The sequence below is a fragment of the Coloeus monedula genome, assembly GCF_965178545.1.
Source record: "Coloeus monedula genome assembly, chromosome: 11".
Classification (NCBI taxonomy): domain Eukaryota; kingdom Metazoa; phylum Chordata; class Aves; order Passeriformes; family Corvidae; genus Coloeus; species Coloeus monedula.
The window spans coordinates 14,406,190-14,431,829 of record NC_138791.1 but is presented as its reverse complement, the minus strand read 5'-3'; the positions used below and the strand labels follow the sequence as shown (position 1 = coordinate 14,431,829).

Below are 25,640 nucleotides of genomic sequence, written 5' to 3'. Positions count from 1 at the left end.
AGCCTTTTTCTGAGAGGTTTAAGCTGTCTTAGATCTCTGGTGCATTCTTTAGGACTGGCTCATGAATAAAACAGAGCCTGTAATTGCAATGAGAAGCCAAAACACATATAATCAATGCTCATTATCCCATCAATTAACACACTAAAATGAAACAAGAATTCAGGCTCAGTAATCTGCCATCCGCTAAAAAAAAAAAAAAAAAAAAAAGTCTTGATATCATGTTGAAGTGGTAATTCCCTTTCACATCTGTTGAACCACACGAGGCATGAAAAGCCTTACATCCCGGTTAATCCATGGAATGGGTATGTCTGGTCTTAGCGTCCAAGGTAAAAAATAAGAGTGAGAAACAGACTCAGTTGCCCGTTTATCAGTGGCAGGCGGTACTGTGAGCGGGTTGGCAAACCCAGCCCTCTGTGTTTTGGAACCTTTCCATGGTAGATCACATTTCAGCTCACAGTTGTTTTAATCTCACCCAACGTTTGAGAGCCTGAGCTCTAGAACAGGTGATTTGCTTTGCTGGGGTAGTAACAAGTTCAAACAAACCTGGGGTTCATTATCCCTCTAGGATACACTAATTAGTGTATGCAGGAGCGTTTGTGCCTGACAGATAAAGGGTAGCATGAGGATAACCCTTGCCTTTGCAGATGATCAGCTTTGAAGACAGTGAGATTTTGGCTGTGTGTGTTGCTCGAGTATTCTGGTCAGCAAGGTGTGTGGGGAGTCAGGCCATCTGCTCTGTAGATATTTTGATACACACTATTTATGTTTGAAATATCCAGGTGCTTTTATCGGTCAATTTTTAGCATGTTTCACATGTTAACAATCTTGTCTTCACAAAATACGCAACCTGCCACTTCAAACTGCAAAATCTTTACAGGCAGTTCACTTAAAATAATTGCCACTGCAAAAAGTCACAGCCTCTGCTTCATTTTTGGTATTTTCCCAGAGTTCTCCCCCTCCTTCTTTTAAGGAAATGCTTCTTGCATTTCAAGAAGGCTGATGTTGTGAAACGTGTGTGTGTGACAGAGCCCTGACTCCCTTAGAGATGACCCTGGGCAGGGCAGGGGAGGGCCTGCCCACAGTGGGCAGGATCAGAGGGACACAGGCACAAGGGAATACCTGAAACAGGAGATGCATTCCCACCTCCTGGCCTCTCAGACTTCATTTCACCAGCAAATCCTTGAGGAGCTGCAGGAGAAGAGCTGGTAACTTGCACCCAGGCAGGTAATAGCTTGAACTCTTCACCTAGAGAAGTTGAGGCTGTCCCATCCCTGGAAGCGTTCAAGGCCAGGCTGGATAGGACTTTGAGCAACCTGCTCTAGGTGTCCCTGCCCATAGCAGGGGGGATAGAACTAGATGGTCTTTAATCCTGAAAATACTATTGCTAAGTAATTTTTCCTCCAAGAAATGTTTTATTATACAACATTTAGATGTTAGAAAGGTAGCTATAGTCTTAAAAACCTAAAATCTCACTAAAGGGGGACACAACAATGAAAATGTAAGAACAGAAACGAAATGCAACAAATGGGATGCCTCGCCACTGAACTATTAAAATTTCATATTGAAATGCTAAGATCTTCATAATAAGGAGAGATGGCATTGACAAATGATGGGATAATCAGCATCAGGTATTAATAGCAAAATACAGATTATTGCTGATGTTAGAGAATTCCAAAAGAAAAAGCTCTTGGGTTTAGCAGAAGCAGGGAATAAACAGAAATCTTAAGAAAGAATAGTTACGTTAGGGAGGGAACAAGCTAAGTAGACCATCCATTCACATACATAAGGAATTTTGACTCAAATCTATCTTAGAACTAGTGAACAAAACTAAATGCTTGTGACATGATATGGTGCAATATGAGAACTTTTTCAGAAAAGGATGCAATAATATGTGGCAGCTTTTACTCAGTAGTTCATAATCTGTCATATTAACTGTGTGTAGTGGTTTGGTCCAAAATACTCATTACTGTTTACCTTCTGTGAGATAAGAATTAGGAGAAATGCAAAGCAGGCACCAAACTTGAAAGAATATAAAGAAGTTTATTAACAGACCTAAAAGAAGAAAAAAAATTATACCACACCTTCAGAACACTTCTCCTCCCCCCACCTTTCTCCCTTCTCCCAGTGATAATGTAAAAAGACAGCCCTTGAGAAGTTCAGTCTGTTTACCACTTCCATAATAACCTTTTTCAGTCCATTTAGGAAGAGGAGTCTCTCTTGCCCATGCTATGAAAACATTATCATAATGAGACAGCCGCCTGGGTTGGTCCTCTGCTTGCATGTGAGCCCCTTCCTCCGACTTGCAGCTTTTCCTACAACTGCTTTCGAGGGTCCAATCTTGAAATTACTGGGGTAAAATTTTAAGGTTGAGCCATTCAGAAATAAAAGTTCTCTTCACCCATCTCTGGGAGCATTTCATCTCTAAGAACAGAGGCCCTTCTCCTTCCCTGGGAGCAAAGGGTCTTCCTCATCTTCATCTTCAGGACTATCTCTGGGAGCATCTCTAGGAACTGAGGTCTTCTTTCCCATTTGGAGCAAAAGTCCTCATTGCTTCCATCTCTCCCTGTTCAAACTTCTCATCAAATCACAGCTGCTTCAGCATTTGCTTATCTCAGCGCAGGTGCTTTTGCTCACAAGTACAAGTTGAACACTCCACTCCCCATGCCTTCATGAAATTACAACGGGTACTCTGATATATCATAGCGTTACAACAAAATTTCAGCTTTAAGCATCTCCTCTTTCTTCTCCCTCAGGATTTCAGCTCTTCACAGCATAAAAGGGTTAATCTCACCTGGGCCTTGCAGCTGGAATGTCGCTTATCGCTGTTGGTCACACGATCTCTGCCAGACAGCGGTGCAGCTTTAGCTGAATCTTGGCCGCACTGGAAGAGGGGAGGGGGACTGAGCTGCTCCAGCTGCCCACAGTAGGGCTGTGGCGGGGTTCCATGGCTGGAACAGGTCCATGGCTCCAGGATGGCAAAACAGTAGGTGAATGTGCCCCTTCCTTGGCCTCTGAGGCACCTGAGAGAAAGTCCTGTGCTCCCCCCCTCTCCACCACACTCACTAGCCGTACCTGCCTCTCCCCCATAGCTTCACACTTGATAATGCAAACATGCTCCTAACTTGGGTAGCTGAGAAATGGGCTATAAAGAGAAACACATGGGAAAACAGGAGGGATAGCGCAGAAGATCAAGGAACACATCGGGTTTTTTTTTCCCAAGCTGACCTAGTTATTTAACTAACTGGCAGAGATACTCACTAATGATGAAGTAGGAAAGCAACGAGGCTGCCAGCAGCAGTTTCACAAAGGATGCTCAAGTTTACTTCGCTATTTGTCTTAAATCCAGGTAACACCAAATGCAGTCTTTTTCATCGGTTGCTCAACCCTCGGCTGTGCAGTCACTATTCCCAGTTGAAATAAACTTTCAATTTCTCAACAACTACAAAAGGATGTGATAAGACTCAAATTCCCAGGAAGACTGAGGAAACATTCAAATACATTTTCTCACGTAACACAGACAAGTGCATGCATCATTTTTGTTTTCATTTTTGCTGCTGCCATACTTTATTAATCTGAGAAGTTATAGATGAAGATATTTTTCTTCTCTCCTAATTCAGAGTGAAGATTACAGGCCCCAAATGGTAACAACCAGCTGAACTGTTCTGTACAGCAGCAAGGAGCTGAGGTGCCTGTGAAGATCTGGCCAGCTGGGTAAAGCAAAGGGCAAGTCTTCCATGAAAACACATGCCTCTTATATTACTTTTGTCAACTCTTCCACCAGCTCTGCCCTTCATGACAAAACTTTAGACCTGGAGTTATGCAAATAGTACCCAAAATATGACATAATCTTATTTCTGTTCCCAGCCTTGTGTTAGAAACTGTCCTTTCTCCAGGGGTGTGAACTCCAGAAAGCTGCAGTCCTGTGCTCACATGGTTACACAAGAATTTCATCTGGTTTGAAATGCAGGAATAAACCAAAGCAAAACTCATTTCCATCCCTCAGTATTGGATAGAAAAATTTGGGAATGGGACCTTGCTCATTTGGGTGGAAAAGTTAATGAAGAGAAAGCTAGTTGACACAAAAACTATTTCTAGTGGAGAAGTTTCGATATCTTAGTTTGAGATATTCCTCATCAACCAATACAAAAGGAATTTAAAAGAACAACAGTAACAAAAAATAAATAGAGTAGAAGTAGGACTATGTGGGAGTGGGTATGAAGAGCGCACATCTGATCACACCCCTTGCACACACACAGATTTCACTTTCTCCTGACTTGCCAATATCTAACTTTTTTCCAAACTTAAAAGAAGAAAACCAACCAACCCACCAACCAAAAACCCTCAAAACCAAAAAACCGGCCAAAAAAGCCACCCAAACCAAAAAACCCCAAACAAATTAACTAAGAGCCAAAATAAAATTTTTCATTAACCCAGAAAATTGTATCTTGCTCTCATTTGGAACAGGAGAACATTTAGATATTCCAGTTTGTTTTCTCTACAACTCACACATGGCTTTCCAGCAATCCTCAGAACTGGGATGGTTAGCACAATACCGGGCTTGTCCTACTGACAGTGGAAAGAGAGGTAAAGAGGCAGGCAGGTATTAAACTGCACACTTTTAATTTTTTTAAAAACTTGTGATACTGACCTTTAATGACAGGTGTCTGCAGAAGTGTCATACTCCACTGTACATTAAAACAATCCCCATAAAAGTGTTGGAAAACAGTAAGAATATGACCAATAAGGTCAGGCACAGGAACAGTTATTTTTCTTTAATAGCTACCTTCATTATTTGGCAGTGACATTTCAATATTAACATACTCTGAAAACATGCATTGTATGCAATAACTTTATTAGGGTCAAATAGATATCACAATATAGATTCATCCACCAAGTAGCCATAAATTGGTTACAACAATCATAGAAGAGACTAAGCTGTTTTAAGCTAAGACGCTTTCAACATTACAGCTCATACAATAAGATTATATACTGATACACTTTGATCTAGAAATGCAGATGATCAGTTTTGATTAGTACATTGTGCTTCAGGCTTTCATTTGTATCAATGCATCCTGTATGCTGTAGTGAGGAAGGGTTGAATTTCCCAGGGAGGAATCCAAACAGGCTACAAGTCTGGCTCCAGCTCTTTTAGGATGAGTTCCTCTGAGCCTGGGTTATTTGGTCAATCCAGTTACATTCTCCAGTAGCACCAAGCTAGCGCTCAGAGCAGTGACCTAACAGAGGGATAGCTAAAAATCTTGAATTAGCACGGACAGAAAGGTTTTCTTCTCGTAAGCGGGTGTAAAGGAGTATTTATGCTTTGTAAGGTCACAACAACACGTGCAGTTTTCATGTTGCTGTATCAAGCAACAGGATATTTTTACATGATTTTGTATACTGATATCTGCACCTCTGTTAGCTTAGTTAAATAAATACCTTTGTAAACATATAACACAGTTACTTGGTCCTTATTCTCCACAGCTCACGTTAAAAGATTCACAAAACATCCATAGAAATAGTGATGTATAGAAGGAATACTTAGCTGAGTTAAATGGAGTAAACATTGGTCAGGTACCATATATACTACTGAATGCCATTTCAAGGAAAAACAGTTTAGTTACAAAGCATTCAGAACTTGGGTAAGCCATATATTCAACTCTGCAAAATATATATAAAAGATGCATACTTCTCTTAAACAGACATTTAACAAAATATAGTGGCAGAAGTCAAGAAGTTCCATTTACACAGTGCAGACATTTGGTAGTATGAACCTGCTTATCCATGCACTAAATTACAGATGGACAACTCAGTTAACTGAAATAATAGTAAAATCTTCTGAAACAGAAGGTATAACCAAAACAAACACTCTGAAGAGTCACAGACAGGCAGTTTTGAAAATTTAGGTACAATGTTACATGCATGGATATACAGAATAATTTGTAGAAATCATAGTAAAACACTTCCGTTTTTCACCAAAATTAAGAAGGAAATTCAATTATATTATGCATATTAAATACTATAGACTTGAGGCTACAAAATGCTTCTACCATCTTAACACATACAAAACTACCATAAAGTTATCTCTATAGTGCGTACTACAACAGCAACTCCAGGTCACCAGCAAGGAGCACATCCCCTGTGTCTGGCTAGTCAGGGAAAAAAAGGCCAACTCCAGCCCTCTGGCTACCTCCCATCTGCCAAACAAGGTGGGCTTAAACCTTCAATAGACATTAAACACTGTGTTGTAGTATTAATTTATGTAGAACCCTTAAAAATCTGGTGCCACTGAAACTTGAGACCTGTTAAACTCTCTACATGTGAGGGACACAAGAGCTTGCACTGTGTGTGAACCCTAAATTTGATTAGCGAAGGAGGTTGGCCCGCTCTGCCCGTAGCTCTGGGACTGGCCATATTCACCCACCTGGCCATAGGAGCCTGGCTGGTTGTAGGAGCCAGCTGGCCCGTAGCTGTCTTGGTTGTAGCCACCTTGGTTGTAGCCACCAGGCTGCTTCTCCATGGTGTCCGCAGGGTGCCGCTGGCCTGAGGAATGCCAGCCCGTCTCCTTAAACACAAACCAAATGTTGCCTGCCCAGAGGATAAAGTTCAGGTAGCCAAAGACCTGGGTGGGAAGAAGAGGAGATCATCACCAGCAGCCACGGTCTCACAGCTCAACCTAAGGTTATGGACCCTGCATGGTCCCGGGAAAAGGCAAAGCTTCTCCCAACCCCTCCTTCCCAAGGACAAGAGGAAATGGCCTCAAGTTGTGCAAGAGGAGGCTCAGATTGGTTATTAGAAAAAAATCTCTTTACTGAAACAGTTGTCAAGCACTGGAATAGGCTGCGCAGGGAAGTGGTGGCATCACCATCCATGGGGATAAGTGTAGATATGGCACCCGGGGACATGGTTTAGTGCTGGACTTGGCAGTGCTGCGTTAGTGGTTGGACTCTATGATCTTAGAGACCTTTTCCAACCTAAATGATTCTATGATTCTCCCAAAACTTGCTGGAAAATTCTCTCAGCTTTGGAGCAAATTCCCTAATTCACCTCCCTTAGCTGTAGCTCACAAGGCGTCTGCTTCGCTTTTTGTTTCCAAAAAAAGGTTAGGTTTTTAGACCAAAATTTTTTTTTGTTTGAAAACATAATTTCATTTAAAGAAATTGTGGAAAGATAAAATTGAAAGAAACGAATTAAAAAGAGAGATCTTAATTGGTCAGCTGGCCTGGAGGGGTTTTATTGTATTTGGGGTTTTTTTTAACATTCTGAAGTCCAATTTTATATTGTTTTTTGAGGATTTTTAAAGGAATTTGTATGGCACAAACCTTTCTTTCCTAAAGGAGCACACAGGCCCCTTTTCAAAAGTGTTGCAGTGAGCAAGGTAAAAGCAGAGGGACAAACAATGCAGTTGGACAGACAGTTTGCCTTCTTCCTCTCCCAACCCTGCACGCTCATCCTGCTGCTGCTCTGGCAGAGCTGCTGTGAGTCACAGCCTGCCTTTCCCTCAGCAAGACTGCACTTCCAATTAAATCATGCCAGCTAACTGGTTTACACCAGTCAATTTAGGTCAATACACAGGTAAAAGATGAAAATATATTACAAGGTAAGGGTGAACTGCAGCAATCAAAGTCACTTACAACCGAAGTGTTGAGGCTTGACATAACAGGGCTGCGAACAGGCAAGCATTTGTTGGACTGCTGTTTGCAGGCAGATATCAGCAGCAGCACTTCATCAGGGTCAGTTGCAACCTTTACATCTGACAGTCCTTTAGCCCAAGCAGATGAGCTCACTAGCCACAAGAATGAGAAGACCACTGTCACAATGAAATCCTAAAAGACAAATTAGTTAGAAGCATTATATTGGTGTGTCCATTGGAAAGGGGAAAATATTAAAAACCACCAGAAAACTGAAAGCTGGTGTCAGAGGAGAGAAATACCAAGAGCTTGTTACTTCGTGGAAGGTTGTCATCTCTTACTGTCATCACCCACAGAGCTAATTTTCAGAAGTGCTTGACATGCCTAATGGGGCAGAGCCCCTTGGCTGACATTTGCACCTCTGGCCTTGAGGCAAGATTCCCACAAACATGTGGCCGGTACCCAGGACGCTGAGCTGCCTTGAAAATGTGACTGTTCACAGCACCAGGCTGAGGCATTGAGATGAATTACAAAATACACATGCCTGTAAAGAAGCTGGGCCCTCCTGAGGGCTGGGTCTTGTCCTGGGTACTCCTACAGACAGTCAGTGTGGGTTTCCAATAGGAAGTGTTTCTGTCTCAGGGAGAATGTGAGATTGGCTAATCCTCATGTACCAGATGAGGAGTTTTCTCACCAGCCACAGGTAAGGCCAAATGTCCCTGCTGCATGCAGCCACTAATTACCATGAGTGAGCAAGTAAACAGCACGACTTGCCAAGCAGAGACTCCTCCCTGGCCCGGTAAAGCACTGGTTCCTAATTCCCATCCACGTGAAAAGAGTAGAGAAAGTGTGGTGGTCCCTCCAGGTTCCAGTGCCTCTGAGCAGCTCTGCTCTGATCCACTCTGCTCACTTTCCCCTCAAAGACTTTCAGGAGCATGCTCAGGCATAAACTTCTCCTTGTTTTAGCCAGAACAAGTGACCAAGTGACACTGTTTTTGTGTGGGTTTGGGGGGAAAGGAGGGAGGAGGTGTGATTTTTCAAGCTTTCTTGTGTCTTGCTAAAACAGAAGAGCCTTTCTGCTGTCATATTTCATCCCATCTGTCAGCCCACAACAGATGGCAGAGGTGCCAAAGTCTAACATACCACTAACTGCATCGCTGCGTCTTGATATCCCACCTCCCAAGGGGCTGCTTCCCCTTCCCCCCTGCAAAATAAAGGTGTGCATGGAAGGAAGGGAAAACATTCATTAAGAACCCAGTGTTTCAGGCTGCTTCTCAAAGAAATAAGCAATCCCTAGGAAATACCATTCTCATCTACATGCACACCTGACATTTGGGGAAGGAGCTCTCTGTGGCACCACAGGGGTGGAGGGTGCAAGCCTCTGTCACAATGGAAGAGGCACCAGTCGATAAAGCCACCACACAAGCAAGCCATGAACAAAGGATGTCTCCACTGATGCAGATGGGATTAAATTAACTGTGCTTGGATGCTTTCCCAAAGGATACATCCTTCTCTTTTAACAGTTTGTTTTCTGCAGGCCTGTCTGCCACTGAGCTCTGACCTCCTTCATGCTGCCCAAATGGGCTCTCTTGAAGAGCGTGAAGCCCAGGAGCTGACAACTCTTGTAACACCCAAAGAGACTCCATGGGGGCAGAGGCATATAGCCCAGAGTAATTCTTCTTCTCAGGGAGATTTCCAGCAAAAGAAATTCTTGTATCTCACATGTCTTAGCAGTGAATGAGAAACAGATTCCTAGAGGCAACAGTTCAGTTGCAAGCATTTCCTAAAAATTCCAGCTGGTAGAAACACCAAATATCTGCTGAGCTGTGGACAATGATGGGAGAGGCTCTTTATTTGCTGTGAGGTTTGACACGCTATTGACCCAGATGCCAAGCCCCCACGCAGGTTCTGACTGACACAGGAGATGGGGCCACAGCAGAATTTTGGGGAATGTATTTTTTAAATGACAAGCAGCCCTCTCCCAGTGTCACCACACTTGGAGCCTTTGTAAACTAAATCCAGCTCTGTAATCAGTGCGCTGGCAATGCCAATTAAAGAAATGCATAAACAGCAGGTAGAAATTTGATGTAAACAGAGACAAACTGACTAAAACTAATACAATGCATGACATTAAACTTGCTAAAAAGAGAGAAATTTTAAAAGTGAGCAAAGTTCTTGAAGCAGGTGACAGCAGCAGGGGTACAGACCTGCTGTTGAGCTCCCAGGCCCCGACCCCATGTTGGTGAGGCTCATTGCACAAATGACTGCATCTGTACGAGTCCCTCACTATGACTGCTGGTGGCCATGGGCTGTAAGTCCTTCTAGGAACATCCCATGGCACTGTGCAGTTGAGGGGATGGCCCTAAAGGCACTAAGTATTTAATGTTATTTCTCAAGTCTTATCTTCCCCATCACACCGCATGCTCCAGCCTTCTCCTGGCTTCCTCTGCTCCCCTGTGCCAGGGTGTTCACAAAGCCTAAAACCCTGCCCTCTCTGCCACAAACTCCCCTATTTCTGAGCGGGTCAGAGCCTTGGGGAAAGGGTTCTTGCTCCTGGGATGCCAGGATCAGCTCTTGTATAGAGGAACTCCCGAAAACTGTGAAGTCTGGCTGGGTGCAAGAAACACACCGAGCCAGAAGTGAAAGATGGCACAGTGGGACTCGAAGAGGAAACCATGCAGCCTGTCCACCAGCCAGCCAACAGCTGGCCAAGGAGACAGGACAGAAAGGTTAATGGAACACTGGGATTTTTTCAGTAGGTGTTCTCACCAAGGCTACACGGCCAGACTCAGGCTCTTGGAATACTTTTTCTGCCACCTCTGCACAGTGCAAGGAACAAAATGTATGATTCTATGACTAGAGAGAACTTGCATCTTCCTATTTATTTTGAATCTTTGCGAACCTTCAGCTTTGGCTGGAACTTGAACCTCTCTTGTTTTCAAGTGGGTTTGCATTTCTGGCTGAACATTTTCACAGCTCTGGGTGGAACAGAGTTACCAGATAATGACATGCTGAAAATAAAAGTGAATTTCAAGCTAAGCTGTTCTGTGGCTTAATATCTGTCTGGGGAATTTCTCCTTGGTAATTAAGGCCAGAGTGCCTGCACACTAAAACAAAACTTGCATTTCAATGTTTAATATCCCTATAGCATGGCTGAGGCTTTTTTTCCTTTGAAACAAAGTAATTTTTTGTAGTTGCTCTCTTAAAGCGGTGTCTACAGATCTCTTCAGTGTGTATTGTTGTATGATTACACTACACTCCTAATTGCTAAGTTTCTGTCTCACATCTCATCTGAGACACTTCGTTCTGCCTACAGGTGCCTTTGGGAAGTAAGGAAAATAGGAACACGTAAAGAAAGGCAAAAACTGAAATTTAAAATACTCTGAGTATCCAAGGAGGGACTTTTTAAGATCCTGAAGTATGTGCAAAAAAAAAAAAAAAATTCTTCCTGCCTTCTTCAAGTTGGAATTTGTTATTACTGAGTTTTCCAAAAATGCCTACTTGGAACAATTTTATATATTATACATTTTAGAATAGGACTGTGAATGCCCTTTTCTTTTCATGATAATTGAAATATTTCTCCTTGCTATCAAGCTACTGGCTTTTGCAAAATGTCCCTCTTTGAAAGGGGCACTCACTTAAGCCTCCTGAGCACAGTTTTGGATTGCCCAGTGTCTGGCACAACCTCACCCAGCCAAGAGCCTCTGCAGAAGCTGCTTGTTCACTCAGAAAGGGGGTGTGTTTCATCTGCTCCAAGCTGGTCAGTGGCTTCATCAGCCCCTGAAGGCTGTGACACACATGTCCCTGCATGCACTTGGTGCCCTGCTCTCCCTCCCAGCCAAGTCTGGCAGGATGGTCTTGGGCTATCGTGGCTGGAAACAGGCAAAACCTCAGCTCTGGCCTGGCCAAAGGGGTCCTGGCATCCTTCCTCCCTCACAGAGCCGCAGCTCCTGCCTTGTAATTGGCTTCCATGTAGGGCTCATGCTACAAAACCTTTCCATTCGGGAAAACCCCCTCCCACATTTACAGCATCCAAGGGAGCAACTCCTCAAATTCTGAAGTCCATAAACCCTCCCAGTCAGACCCTGTCTAGCAGTGCCAACAGGTTTCACGGCCAGCCACGCAGGAGCAGAGGGAGATTTCTTTACCCAGCAGAGGCAAACCACTCAGAGGATTTGCTTTTACAGTCACAACCAACCTAAAAATTCAAGAACTACCCCAGCAAGAGCCACAGCCCCAGTCCCAGCCAGGAAAGTGGCCAAGAGCAGATTGCTGCAGGCAAGCAAACGCCTTCCTACAGTGGCATTTTAGCTCTTTTTTGGTTTGAACGAGGTCCCACCCCAGATTTTCTGCCAAATGAAGCTTTGAAAGAATTACACGCTTCTTGCAATAGTGTAAGGCCTTGCAAGCTTGCTTCTGGCAGGGAAGTGCAGAGCCCTTTGGGAGGCACCAGCATGTACAGCAAGGTCACCCTGGCTTGTGCTTCAAAAGGAGATGACAACAGCAGGCTGAAACAGCTCTTTGAAATGCAAAGAAATATCCAGGTTCTTCCTAATTTCATTTTTCAGCTGTAAAGGATTCAGTCTTTGTTTTTGTAGATGGCTCTTTATTCTTTTCCTCTCTATTTTCTAGACAGCTGGACACAGGTGAGGAAGTACAACATGTCTGATCAAAGAGGTGTCCAAAGGGCAGACCAGGGTGTACTTAATTCACTCAATCTGCAACATATGTAAGGAACCAAATGCCTTTCTGAATAATGTGATTATTCACAGGACTCCAGATACAAAGGAAAGATCTCATCTTCTTAAGATGTAAGCATCTTTATGCACCGTAAGAATGAGATTATCAAGTAATCACTATAAAAATGAACTATCTATTTTCAGGGCTATGTCAGTCACCTTTCTTGGCTGAATAATTTCATGCATTTATATTAATTGATTGGAATATTAATAAAGTGATTTACATTTATACATGAATGCATGTCATTTCTCATGGCCAAATTATAACTTCCCAAAGACAAACCTGAAGGCACATAAGGTTGTCAGCACATGGACTTTAAATAGAGCACATATGCGATAAAGAAACCATAAGAAAAGTAAGAAGTCTGAGTGATGGGGACTGATACACATTGACTGTGCCTATTCATTATTTTCTGAGAGACATATGGAATCCTATCCCTGATCTGCTAAAACTTCAGCACAGCTGGGTTATTACTGTATCCCGCAGCCATAGCGAGGAGAGGAGAGAGATCCAGCAGGCAGGAATTGTGCAGCAAGATTGATTTATTTAATTATTTTACAAACTCACTTTTTTCTTCATAGTCTAATTGGTCAAAGCATCAGCCACCCTTTGGGGTGATTGGCTAAAATCCTAAAACATCCATTGTCAAAATATTTTTCTACTGTACCATAAACAAAGCTCTGCAAGGTTGCAGGTGTTCATAGTTTATAAAACTCTGCTACTATCTTTGCGAGAGAGAGAAGTGTCTCACAGGCTTAGAAAGAAGCGGAAAATTTCTTGCTAACAGCATTTTTGTATCTGCACTGGGTTGGTTATTCTCTGCTTGCAAGAAGCTCCAAATGTATAGACCTGAAGCAGAGCATCAACACAGATGCCTGGGCTGGCAGTACCAGCGTGCAGCTCATCTTTGCTCTCATCAAAAACCAGCAGTACCTCCCCAGGTATGCAGTGTTAAGTGAGTGGAAACCAGCTTAGGTTGGTTTGGTCTGAGAGATGGGGATATACTGAAAACTGGTGGCATTTTGTACATCGCATTCTTAAAAACCTAAGTCACCACCTCCAATTAATTTCTTTTAAAAGTTTCTGGCTCTTGAGCACTAATCAGCCACTTGAGAAGCTGCCTTGCCCTCGTTGTACCCACCAAGGTGAGCCCCCAGCTCCTCGCTGCACGCATGCACCATGTGGGAGTTCACAATGGAATGAAAATCACAGCTGTGGTTTGCAGAGCTCAGAAACACACAGCACATACCTATGAGGTACTGAATCCCTGGTAACCTGCTCCTTGTTCCTTCAGAAAGTGGGCATCTAAGGTCCTCTCTTGGGTTCATCTATCTGTAGGAATGCCCTCAGATGACCCCTCAGGGAGCCAGCAAGGGAAGCAGAGGGCGCATAGTGCAAGCACTCACTGCTGCCAGCCCTGTGGGAATGGATGAGTAACACAACCAGGGCTCTGTGCAACCAAAAGGAAGACTTTTATCCCCAAAACCTGACAGGCAATGTTATCAACAGAAATGGCTTACTGCATAGTGAATGAACACACCACTGCCATCCAAACAGCCAGGGAAGGAGTTAACTGCTTCTCTCACTGGAAATATTTCCTTGTTATCATGCCTCATTCCACACTAAATGCTAAAATATTTTTCCACAGTTAAAGTGATGCTTTGCTGAGATCTCAGCACATGCAGTTAATTTCCCTGTATCTGTATAAACAAAGTAAACTTAAAACATTTGTGACTGAAATTTTCCCTGCAAGTTTCTTGTGACTTAATGGTCATTAAATTCTTTATAAACATATCTTCTGCACCCAGTCAGGCTTCTGCAATTTGATAATGCATTGATGTGTCCCGACTGCCTGTGCAGGGGCTTTTTGAAAAAATATTAAAAAATTTCAAGTGAAAGGGGTTTTTTCCTCTCTTGACTTCTCCTGTCATACTCATTTTTCAAATCCTGAAAATTTGCCAGGAGAAAAGGCAGCTGCTGAGAGGGTGCTGCTTAAAGGCAGATGTCATCCCAGACTGAGAAAATATGAAGCCAAGAGGAAGTACAAGGCTTAAAACAGGAATGGTTTTAACTATGAAATTGTGATCAGGCATTGCAGCAGAAGCAAGGATGGATGAAACTATCATCTTCAAACTTCACTAAGAAGAAAAATACTGGTAGTCTGGAAATGGTGCCTGATGCACTGATCCTGCCTGGTGATGAAACAGAGCGAGGGCTGCCCTGCCTCCTGCACCAACACGTGCTGGGGGCTGCTGCTGCACCACAGATTTCTGCAGCACTTTTCTTTGGAAGGAAAAATCTCAGGGATGAGACATACTCACACATCTGATCCGATACACGTCAGTTCAGAGCAGCATCTGCTTGGAGCTGGAGGATACATTGCCTGCCTCCTTCACAGAGCGTGTGACATCCCTTAGGTGAGCACTGCAGCTCTGAGAAGCTGGTTTTCGCTCCAAGTTTTCTTTTTCCTTGATCCCTGAATTCCTCCTGGCTACAGCTGCCAGCTTTTTCTCTGGCTGGGGCTCTGCATTTTCCCTACAACTTCACTCCACAGAGGGACCTGTCCTCAGTCAGGCTGTGGTGCTGCAATCATTGCACTGGAGAGTGTCCAGGGACACCCACAAGGGTGTGCTCCAGGCAAAAAAGGTTCTTTTTTTTCTAAAAATACCAAATACAACAGAGGTAGCAGCGCACAGGAGTTGCAGGAGCATTTGGCTGGGAAAGATGGGACTATCCTCCTGGCAGGCATAACCTGACCATAACCCTCAGCCACTTCCCAGAACCACTCACCAGCAGGAGCTGCATTTGCTATAGGACAAACTCAAAAGCATCTTTATATTCTGGACAAATAAGGTCATATAGCCTTGATTTAAATACTGGGAAACTGCAAACAGAGGCTTTGGTAAGAGACAGTGTTTAAATTTAACCTTTAGATTCAGTTACAATCCATTACACAGAACAAATTAAGTCACTGTGACATTAATGCTGTAGTGGATTGTGCCGTGCATCCTGTGACAGACACGATGGCTGTTTCAGGAAAGTCCTGGACAAAGGCAAGTGGCCATATCATAACGTGACATATCAGAACTATTGTTTCTCTTTCCTTTTTCTATTGCTACAGAGGATAATGCAGTTGGTCAAAAGCAAGAATTATTTTCCGTAAGAAACTTAAGATGGCAGAATTCTGTAACTAATCCTTTGATGAGACAGTTTGAAATGAGATCTAACTTGATACCAAGAAGAAGCAAGGCACTTTATTTATTTACTCTTTCTGTAGGGTCCCCGTTATTTTGCCTGTTCTTCATCTCCTCTGTGAGGATTTCCTCGTATGTCCTCACCATTTTGTAGGACAGGAAAGATCCCAAGAACCCCCAAATGAAGAGAATTAACTTCCTTTGATATGGAAGGAGAATTTTTTTTCGTAAAAGTTCATCAGTTTTGAATTATGCAAACTCAAAGAAAACAGTTCACACCTCCTTGCAGCAGGAAAATCTTTCCCTCAAACCACAATGCTAAGTTTACCTTCCTACAGTTTAATCTTTTGTTGTTGTACTAGTTATTTCCTTTAATAGATTCAGCTTTTCTGCACTGGCAATTTATTTTTTTCCTGCTAGATATTTCTGATATACTTTACTGGTGGCTTTTAGCCACTTAAGTCTCAGCAAAATGACTGGTTTCTGTCAGTCATAAACTTTAGATTTTTCTGAAATCCAGAGTTAACTTTTTCCTTACATAGGTCCTTGATAAACTCCCCCCACCTTCACACCAAGACTTCAAAGAAGTATTTTCTCTCCCTTAGTAACCTCCTCCTTACAGTCATGAGGGAGAGGGTTGTCCATGAAAGAGAGATTGTGCTGCAGCCCTACAGCCCACAGATGCAGAGACCCAACCCAAACGCAGGTGAGGGTCAGCACCCAGTGCTTGGCAGCCCAGCAAGACCATGGGGTGCACCATGGATCATGATGCACAGACAGGCAACAGACACCTGGACCAAAACAGCCCTCACTGGCTTTACAGTCTCAGTTTATGAGAAAATATATGCACAGTAGCACCTGCTTTTTATCACAAGCCTTCAGGAATCAGTAAAAAGAAAAATAAAGGCATGAACAGCCACAGGTTGATGGGTGCAGACAATGATAACTGGAAGGCTCACAAACCAGTGTGGAGACACAAACATGCTGGGAGCTCAGTGTCGTGCTAGAAAAACAGCCACATAATTCTTGAAAGCAAAATAATTTGGCTTAACCCTGCAGTAATTAGCAATAACCAATCTCCCTGGCTAGGCTTTGATCAGGGGCTTCATCATGGTTTCGTCTGTCTGCTAGGACAATGCCTAAGATCTCCTCTTCCCTGTTTTCCCCACCAACGAAGCTCTGCTGTCACAGACATAGAGCTGAGACCCCAATCCTGCTACCACTCAGCTACATGTTCTTTATTTGTGTGATCATCATAACTGTGGGCAGTGGGAGAGAAGCACAGAATTTCATAAGTACATACAGGACTAAACTCCTCCTGCATGTGGTCTCCATTACCCTTGGTGTTAAAATATTAAATCACCATTAAGATAAAAAAGCAGGTGAATGTAGAGATGCTTTGGGCAGTGGGACACCTGGATCTCCCAGACCATGACCAAACCTCAATAACCAAAAAAGCAAGAGGTGAAGACCTACGTTTGAAAACACTGCAAATGCTGTAAACACTTACAATTAAAGGCCCTCTGTTGTTTTCACGGTACTTGTTCTGGAAGAAGATATAAACCACGGTGGCAGCCAGTGAGTAGAGGAAGGCAAAGACTGCAATGGTGACGAAGAACTCCGCCGAAGAGGAGAAGTCCCCTATCAAGGCAAGCTTTTCCTGGCGCTTGCCTTCACAAGTGGGAGCCTCGAAATTCACTTGATGCAACCTAGAAAACATCCCAAAGAGCAGCAGGTGAAGTACAGAAAATGGAAACTCTTATCTGAATAAAGAGGAATATATTTGTTCTGTCTCATTCCTGATGTGCATTGATCCCTGTGAATAACTGGCAGCTGTGGGCTGTGCTCTTCAGAGCTGCTTGTACACGTGAGGTTACTTCCCTGTGAGTGCCAAGGTGAGACTGCGCACATGAATACATCTTTTAATCAATCCCAGAGAAAAGTTTATGTTCCAGTGGTTTAGTACAACCCTCCCCGTCCTCTCTGGGGTTTTGCCATGGCAACAACTGAAAAAGGATAACATGAGAAACAATTTGATTCTTGAATTCTTACAATCCAGGCAGCAGAAAACAGATCTTATCCTCAGTACTAAGCCCATGGGATACCCATGTGTGGATGTTCATGAATTCCTTGCATAAAACTGTCTAGTGCAGAGCTACCTGTGGCTGTTAGCCCATAGGGCTGCAAGCCACATAGTGCTTCTACATTAAAGCCTTTTAAAATCAAGCTGCAGCAGAAATACACAACTTGGATCAAAGAAGAAGTCTACATGCCCTGGTTTAAGCAACCTAAGCCCTAACTTTATACTCACACACTGTTTATCAGTCACTGAGCTAACAGATTTGTAGTTCTGTCTGGAAGCTCCTGCAAGACCCTTTTTTTCTGTAATAATTTAAATTTCTGATTCAGAGAAAGAAAGAAAGAAGATACATGGAGGGGTCATTTTGGCAGGTCCTGTTGCATGGCCTAGATTCACATCAGTGGGGACATGGAGCCTAATGAGGGATCATGTTGTTCTGCTCCATGCAGGGTGAGTGGAGGGGACGAAGCCAGCAGCAATTAAAGAACTGATGATCTGGTGCTGAGAAAGGATTAGGCCTTCTGGGAGATATTCCTCTGCTCAAGGGCAATTAATGTGTGCAACAGCAAGCCAGTGGCAGCAGCAGCCATAACTACATTTGGCTAAATAAAAAGTTAATTCCCCAGAGGAAAACAAAGTACCCACAGCAGAAATCACAGAAGATGGATTAATGGACATTGGAGGATTGGATGACGTTTTGCTTTTGCTGTCCAGACTAAATGTACCCAAACCTGTAGGCAGGACCTTTTCACCAGCAGCCAGTTATCTGCCTCAGAAATTTTATTCCCTGTCATTGTAGTAGTGGTGGGATGAAAACAAAAACCAAGTCTGCCCAGATTGCAGAGATGAGCAGTGGCTGAATCGCCTTTCTTGCATAAAGCCAGCAAAGCCTGATGAAATCTGAACACATGAGAGAGATCCTAATGCTCATGATCCATTTCCTGACTTCACTGTTTCCTGGCATCACCACACACACACTTCTCATCAGGGCTTATTGTTCTTTTCTAAAATTGGGGAATAAAAGGAGAAGTATGATTTCCTAGTGCCTGTCATGCCAATTTTGCAGTCTGGAGAGAAAGTAGTATTGTTTTAACCATCACCAAGACAATGGAAAGATTTGAAATGCATTATTTGCATGGTCTAAAAAGGAAGCTTTCTCTGTTTTCCTCTGCACAGCTGCTTGGGAGCTGTAGTGACACAGAACAAAACTGTTTCAAAGCACCTAGAAAACTGCCAAATGCTCTGTGGGGCTCTGGATCAGTTAAGAAAGGTGCACGCACCATCCCCTCTTCCCCAGGGGAATGCAGTGCTGTGCAGCCAGAGGCTGTCCTCACAGTCCTCATCAGGGCTCAAGGCCAGGTTCAAGCCAGGTTTCACATCCTACTCAGACCATGGAGTTGCAGTCTGGGGCGGGAAGAACACCAGCAGTGTTGTGCAGAGCCAGAGGTGGGCACCACTGTCTGCTCTCGCCCACTAGCAGACCAAGGATCTCATTGTCAGCCCGGACTGCAACTCAATGCTCAAGGCTAGGAGGGTTTTCTTTGGCTGGCTGTTGTTGGTCCAAACCTCCAGATTTCTGGTTCTTCAATAACTCATGACATTTGCTGTATTTGAAGGGCCACACTCAAGTACCATGACTGCTGTTTTAGGGCCCTGATGCAGGACGTGGGATCTGTTCCTCCAGCTAAGGCCAGCAAAAGCCAGGCTTTGATGCAGTGGGGGGGGAGCTCTGTGGTTTTGCTACCACCTCCCATCACATCACTTGCACAAGCACTGTGAAATTAGGCTGAGCTACATTATATATAATCCAAGTGCTTTGGGGAAAAGAGAAAGAAGAACAAGGCAATTCTGCATGTATTTTCTTGTGTACAACACGTCTTTATAGTGGAATTCTTTCCCCCTCCCCAGGAGTCCTGAAACGCAGACTGGACAACGTGGTGTTGCAAGTAGCAGTTCAAACTCCTGTGGATACCAAAGAGGAAACAACTTAGGGAATATTTCTATCAAGATTCAGACTGGGAGTTGCTGCCCACTGCTGCCTTCTGGCTGTCCACAGTCGACACAGCCCAGCCTCATCATCAACAACCACCAGCCTTTACAAAACATTGTAATGCAACTGAGACCATTTTCCTTTTCTATTCTCTGCTTTCCTGACTGCACCTTATTTCTGAATCATAAGCCAGAAAAAAATGTTCATGTATTAACACCACACTTGTACCTTCCCAGCAGTGCTTTTGTGGCCAAGCCACTGTCAGGAATAGGAAATCACAGAAACCATCTTCCATCAAGTTATTTTTATTCCCTTGCATGTCTTTTTAGATTTCCTTGGCCTCTAAGATATGCAGTAATTGGTGCCTCTTGTGTACACCTCACCTCTGCCAAAACAGCCGAGATCTCTGTTATGCAAAGGGCCCCAAAACAGACCATGATTCAGACCTGGGAAAAAGAGATATGGCAGGGAAGAGCAGTGAGGGAGCCAAGCCCTGTGGTGGTTAGGGTGGATGCTGACTTTACATAATACAGCTGAAAAGTTTCTTTGAGGCAGGGGAGGATCAGTGACAGAAAATTCAGTTTCACTAATTGAAACTGCTATGATCTGGAATGGCATCTTTGAGAGAAAACTCTGATTTTTTTCTACTGATGTTGCTGAGTCAGCCTTTCTGGGGGCAGGATGGTTTGGTGATGACTCACAAAACATCAATTGCCTCTGCCACACACTTTTGATATAATTCTACCTGCTCTGTCTCTTACTTCCTCTTCTTACTCTTCTTTCATCTTCTCTTATCTCTCATTGTTTACACTCCACCTTTTCATTCAAGTCACCCTTGGCCAGTGTCTTCCTTCTGCTGCTTTTCCAATTTCCAGCACCACCCCTCCATTCCACCTTTGACTCTCCCTTTGCTAAAAAAAAATCAGGAGTCCCAAGAATGACCCTTTGCAATCACACCCTCTGCACTTCGTTAACATTTGTTAGGCTGCATTAACAGGAATGATTTTCACTGATTGATGGACAATGCAAATAAGGAACACGACAGTAATTAATTTACTTAATTAGGGAAACCTTTCCCCCTGTAAGTTCCTCCAGGATTTTTTTGCCTTGTACTGCCCTGAGTATTGATATGAATTCAGGAAAAAAGCTCCTGACTTTGGAATGTGACCTTGCACCCCACACTCTGCAGAGCTGCACTAAGGTCATCCTCGCTGCCCATCATTACCGGCACCATCGCCTTTGTTAACAGCAACTGCCATGGCCAAGCCATGCAGGCCCAAATTCCCTCAAATTCACTTCAGTCTGAAGCAAGTCCACCAAAGGCAGTCAAATTTCACTGAGGAAGTCACAGTAACTAAGGGCTTCTGACGTTTCTTCCACCACTTGGCAAACTTTCCATTGCTGTGGGAAGTATGATGATAAGACAGCTGTATTGTCTAGTTTGACAAGATCAAAAGAGGGCAGGAATGTTTTACAGTGAAAAAAGGGATTTTTACATTGTTCCACAATTGCAAAGAGCAGTTACATTTTCAAACACTAATTACCCTTGCTCTGAAAAAAGTACATGAAGCCAGACACATTGAACAAAGCTACAGCTGTTACATGTACGTGGGGGAGCAGATGTTGCGCTCTCTCCATGTGAAGTTGCCTTTTCTTCCACAACTTCCTCAGTACAATATTCAAGCCACAGCTTTCTTTTAATCATAGCCCACTATTTTTTTGAGCAGTTTAGTTCTCCTGATGATCTTTGAGCATGAAAATCATCAGAACCGGCTGCCCCAAAGACCTGTCTCGCTCCACCAGCAGACACAGAAGAGCCCAAGCAGAAGGGTGAGTGATCTAATCTTGTCTGATTCACCCCCTTCAACAATGCACACATGGCTTAGACTTGAAGCCAACAGAACATGCAATTAACACAAGAATGTGCTCAAATCTTATTGATGAACCAGCACAGATTTCCTCTCCTGGGCTTTGATCGGTGTGTGGATAAATAAATAGCAAATAAAGTTCTGCTTCCAAAAATTCTCAATGAGGGTTAGTGTTTCTCCATTCCTTTACTAGAATCTAGGAAAAAACAGGCAAAAAAAAAGCTCTCTGTTTTGGGAGGTTGTCCTATTTTCTGAAAATAGCATCTTGTAATCCACCCTCCAACCTGTCTACAACATGCTGGAACAAAATCTGCAACACCCACACACGTGCTTTCAAAAACCCAGAAATCCATTATCTTTTCATTGGGCTGTATTTCCCCCCAACTTGTTTCTGGCAGTCAAACTGTCAACTGTCTTTACTGTCTGCAAATCCCCGAGAGAAACACATCACTAGAAATGAGTTATTGCAGTAGTGCTTACGGACGGGTTTCTTGGGAAATGTTTATCTTGGCTGATATTCTCCAAAATGAGGGGAAAATTAAATTTCAAAATACGGTAGTGAAATGCTGACATGCACAGAGCCCCTCAGCAAGTCAAACTGCTCTGCTGAGGCACAAAAACGTGACAAGGGTTTACATCTTCCTTTCCCTGGGATACAGAGTAAAGGCATTTCTTTTAGTTAGCCCTGAAAACACCGGAGTTCCCTCATTTCAGAGGAATATGCTGGTGTGCTTTGACACAGGTGCCTCCAGCCAGCCAGTCCCTGGGCAAATGTACCTTTTTGAGGTTCTAAATATGGAATTTTTGTAGGTTTAGTGGAAGAATACAAATAAATGGGAGCCTTTCCTCACACAACAGAGCTCGTAACTCCTGTAAAACTTCTCTAGAGATATTATCTGCATTAAGAAAACCACTTTGAAAGTCATCTCTAATAGTCAGGTGAAAGTAGAAATCTGCCTGCAAATGAAAAGTCCTTTCTTTAATGAAATTGGGGTCCACTGACTCTTCCAACACTCTTCACAACCTGTTCTTCTCACTGCAAAGAATGCTTCCCCCAATGCTGGGCACTCCTGAATGCTTGGTGCTAAATCCTGGCTATCTGCAAGGCTGCTCACACAGCAAGGAACAGGCTTCCATCCAGTGTTTGGGAGGACGGATGGAGAGAGCTCTGCAGCTTTCTCCTCTTCCTCCTCCTCCCCCAAGATCTGCCCCCTAAGGACAAACTTCTGAGTGGGGGGGACTCCGCAGCATCAAAACCATTATCCACCAATTCCCACAGGACCTGAATCTTTTCACCCAGGCATCCAGGAGCTGCTGAAGTTAGTGTTAGCCTGTTAATACCACATTTGAACACCTTGAAGCCATTAGTGCTGAAGTTCTCTCCAGCCCTTCAAAGTCAAATAGCTGAGATGTTACTCAAGCCCTGGACAACTGTGGGGATGAGATGGGGTTTGCCCAGCAGCAGCACAGCAGCTACCATGGAGGTGACTGTCCCCTGGCCCTTTGGCACCTGCGCTATTCTGGTAAAATCAGAGGTTTCTACCCTTTTGCTAGCAATGACAACACTGTTTCTCACTCCAAGCTGCTCTCCAACAGCTCTTTTCCCAAGATGAAGAAATTACCACTTACTCAAGTATTCCCATCCCTTACCTTTTCATTGCCCATCTGCCATGATGCACATCCCAGTGCTGCCCGCATATACCACAGTCTTTCAAAATGGTGAGATGTTTATTCATCCTTCCTAACTATCCCAGCAGTTTTCCATACCTCACTCTACCAGCTGTTCCAAAAAACAGCACCCTTCCAGACTCTCCAGCACCCAAAGGTGCCTTCAGTACCCTCCTGCCCTACAGAGCAGCAGCACATTTGTTTGTACCACATACCTGCCCTTACAAAATCGGTTCCTTTTTCTCTGGAGACAGTAAGCAAAATTAAAATTCGCCATCTGACTCCACAATTCAAGCTTGGTCTTTTGTTTCTTTCCTTTCTAGAGGAAGAAAGAATAGAGTTGGCTGATCAAAGAGTATTTGAAAATATTTCACTTTGAACTTCTGTCTGCTCAATAAAACCTCTCAATTTATTACAAAAATATAAATTCCAAAGCCCACATCACTCTAGAATTATTCAACACTACCAGTCATTTCACACAAAGACATACATCACCTTGTAAACATTTATTCCCAGCTCCTATCCTGGACATTTGAACATCCTAAAGATCTCCTCTTTGTCACAGCTGACTTTAGTGTCTTATACTTATCCAAATCCATGTCCAGAGCAGCATGACAAAAAAACCCCCCAGAAGGTGCTGCTGGGAAGCTAACCAGGAAAGCTGTAGCAACCTACGCTCTTTTCTGGTTTACGTCCAGTCAAAATAATGGAAAATATTTCCCTCCTCATACTTCCAATTTCTCAGCTTGAGAGGTTCCCAGCTCTCACTAGCATATAGCTGTACTGCAAATGTTTGGCCAGCACTGTTTTCCTACAGTACTGGTTTATCAGGACAAGCTGCCAGGCACAGCTGCTGTCGCAGCACACCACACTGTGTGCTGCACTGGGACAGGGGCAATTCTCCCAGCACAGAGCAAGTTCACCATGATGCCTGCCCAGAGCTGGGTACCACATGGGTCCCTCTGCTCCATCCCTCTCCCCCTCATTTAATTTCTCCTGTTAAGACAGTGAGTCTGAGACCCCCCGAGGTGCTCAGCCCTCCAGGAAGAGAAGCTACACAACTCTTTTGAGGACGGGGTCTGAAGACACTGGAACAGGGACAACACTGGTGGTGGGGAGAAGGCACCTGTGCCATACCCCCAGCTTGAGAGCACTCCTGCAGGACCTGCTCCCAGTGACTGCAAGCACAAAGCTCTTGGGAAACAGCCTGCACAACACTCCGAAGGGGAAGAAACATCTGGATTCCTGCCAGCCGTAGGAATGAGCCTCCCCAGACTGTGCACGTAGCAGGAATGCAAACCCTACTACTCCATCGTAGCACCAAAAAGCCAACAAAAAAAGGCTCGTTATAGAACACATGCCGCTGGGAGTGCTCAGAAAGCTGAGTGGGTGATCCCAACCCCACTTCCAAGCCTACATCCAAGACCCAGATTTATCTCCCAAGATAATTTCACAGCTCTTCTCAGGAACACATGCTTTTCCTTGTGCAAGCAGAGCACAGTGCTCAAAGACATGCTCCACCAGTCTTTACAACCCAAATATCTTCCCAGACTGGGCACTTATATTCTTTGTGGTATGGACTGGTAGCATTACACTCTGATTCCCCTTTGCCAAGCTATTTTCTTGGGACAAACTGCCTTCTAGTCTCTGGGAAGCTTTGCTACTATCTCTGAAGGAAGGTAACCCTTAATTATTTTTAAAAAAAGGCATCATGTTCATGGAACAAGGCAAATTATAGGACCTGGAAATGCCACTGGCATACGTTTGCATCACCGCATAAATAACTATCCAATGTTACCTGGTCCCATCATGAAATCCTGGCTGAACCCATAGCTCTCATGTCCCTTCTGCTGCCCTCTCCTCTTGACAGACACAGGAAACAGCTTCCAAACTAAGAAGCTCCTGTCAGAGCCAAACAAAAGCTTACATTTGGAGAAAGGTCTACAGAAATCTAAACATCTACAGATAAAAAACAAGCAGTAGAAATCATAAAGAAAAGGCCTAAACCAGTAATTGAATATAATAAGACCATTTCTCAGAAGTGGATGTATCAAATCCCTGGACAAGGTTTCTGCATGGAGCAATATGGGACTGCTGATCCCCTGTTCCTACACCCCAACACATTCTGCCGCTGCTCACACCTCCTCCAGGTCACCTTCCTTTCTACCATCAAACGGGCTATGAACTCCGTGTCAAAGTATTCCAAATTCTTGGGCATCACCTGGTGATCAGCCAGAACCACCTGAAAGCATAAATGCTTCACCCCGTGACAAGCAGTGTTCACATACATTTTCATCCAGATCTATAAACACTGAAAGCAGCAATTTCACCCTCAAGACCAACTGAGATAAATACAAGAGCAATTACAGAAGATGCAGCAACATTTACTCCTTTGTGCTGTATTTCAACATTACTTTGTATATAACTTTCTCAAGTATATTGTCCTAATGTACTTAAGCAATCACATTAAGT

General features: G+C 43.7%; 1 protein-coding gene across 1 annotated transcript in view; it reads right to left on the bottom strand.

Moving 5' to 3' along the window:
* Positions 1-6,352: 6,352 nt before the first annotated feature.
* The window catches only part of SYNPR (synaptoporin), a gene marked incomplete at its 3' end in the record, with an annotated part of 111,766 nt that continues 92,478 nt past the window's right edge, over positions 6,353-25,640 (bottom strand). Inside the window, exons 4-6 of the mRNA XM_082288770.1 lie at positions 17,073-17,271; positions 7,632-7,823; positions 6,353-6,619 (exon numbers count right to left, since the gene is read on the bottom strand). Of these exons, the coding sequence (XP_082144896.1) occupies positions 6,353-6,619; positions 7,632-7,823; positions 17,073-17,271 (658 nt within the window). The remainder of the gene's footprint in view (positions 6,620-7,631; positions 7,824-17,072; positions 17,272-25,640) is intronic.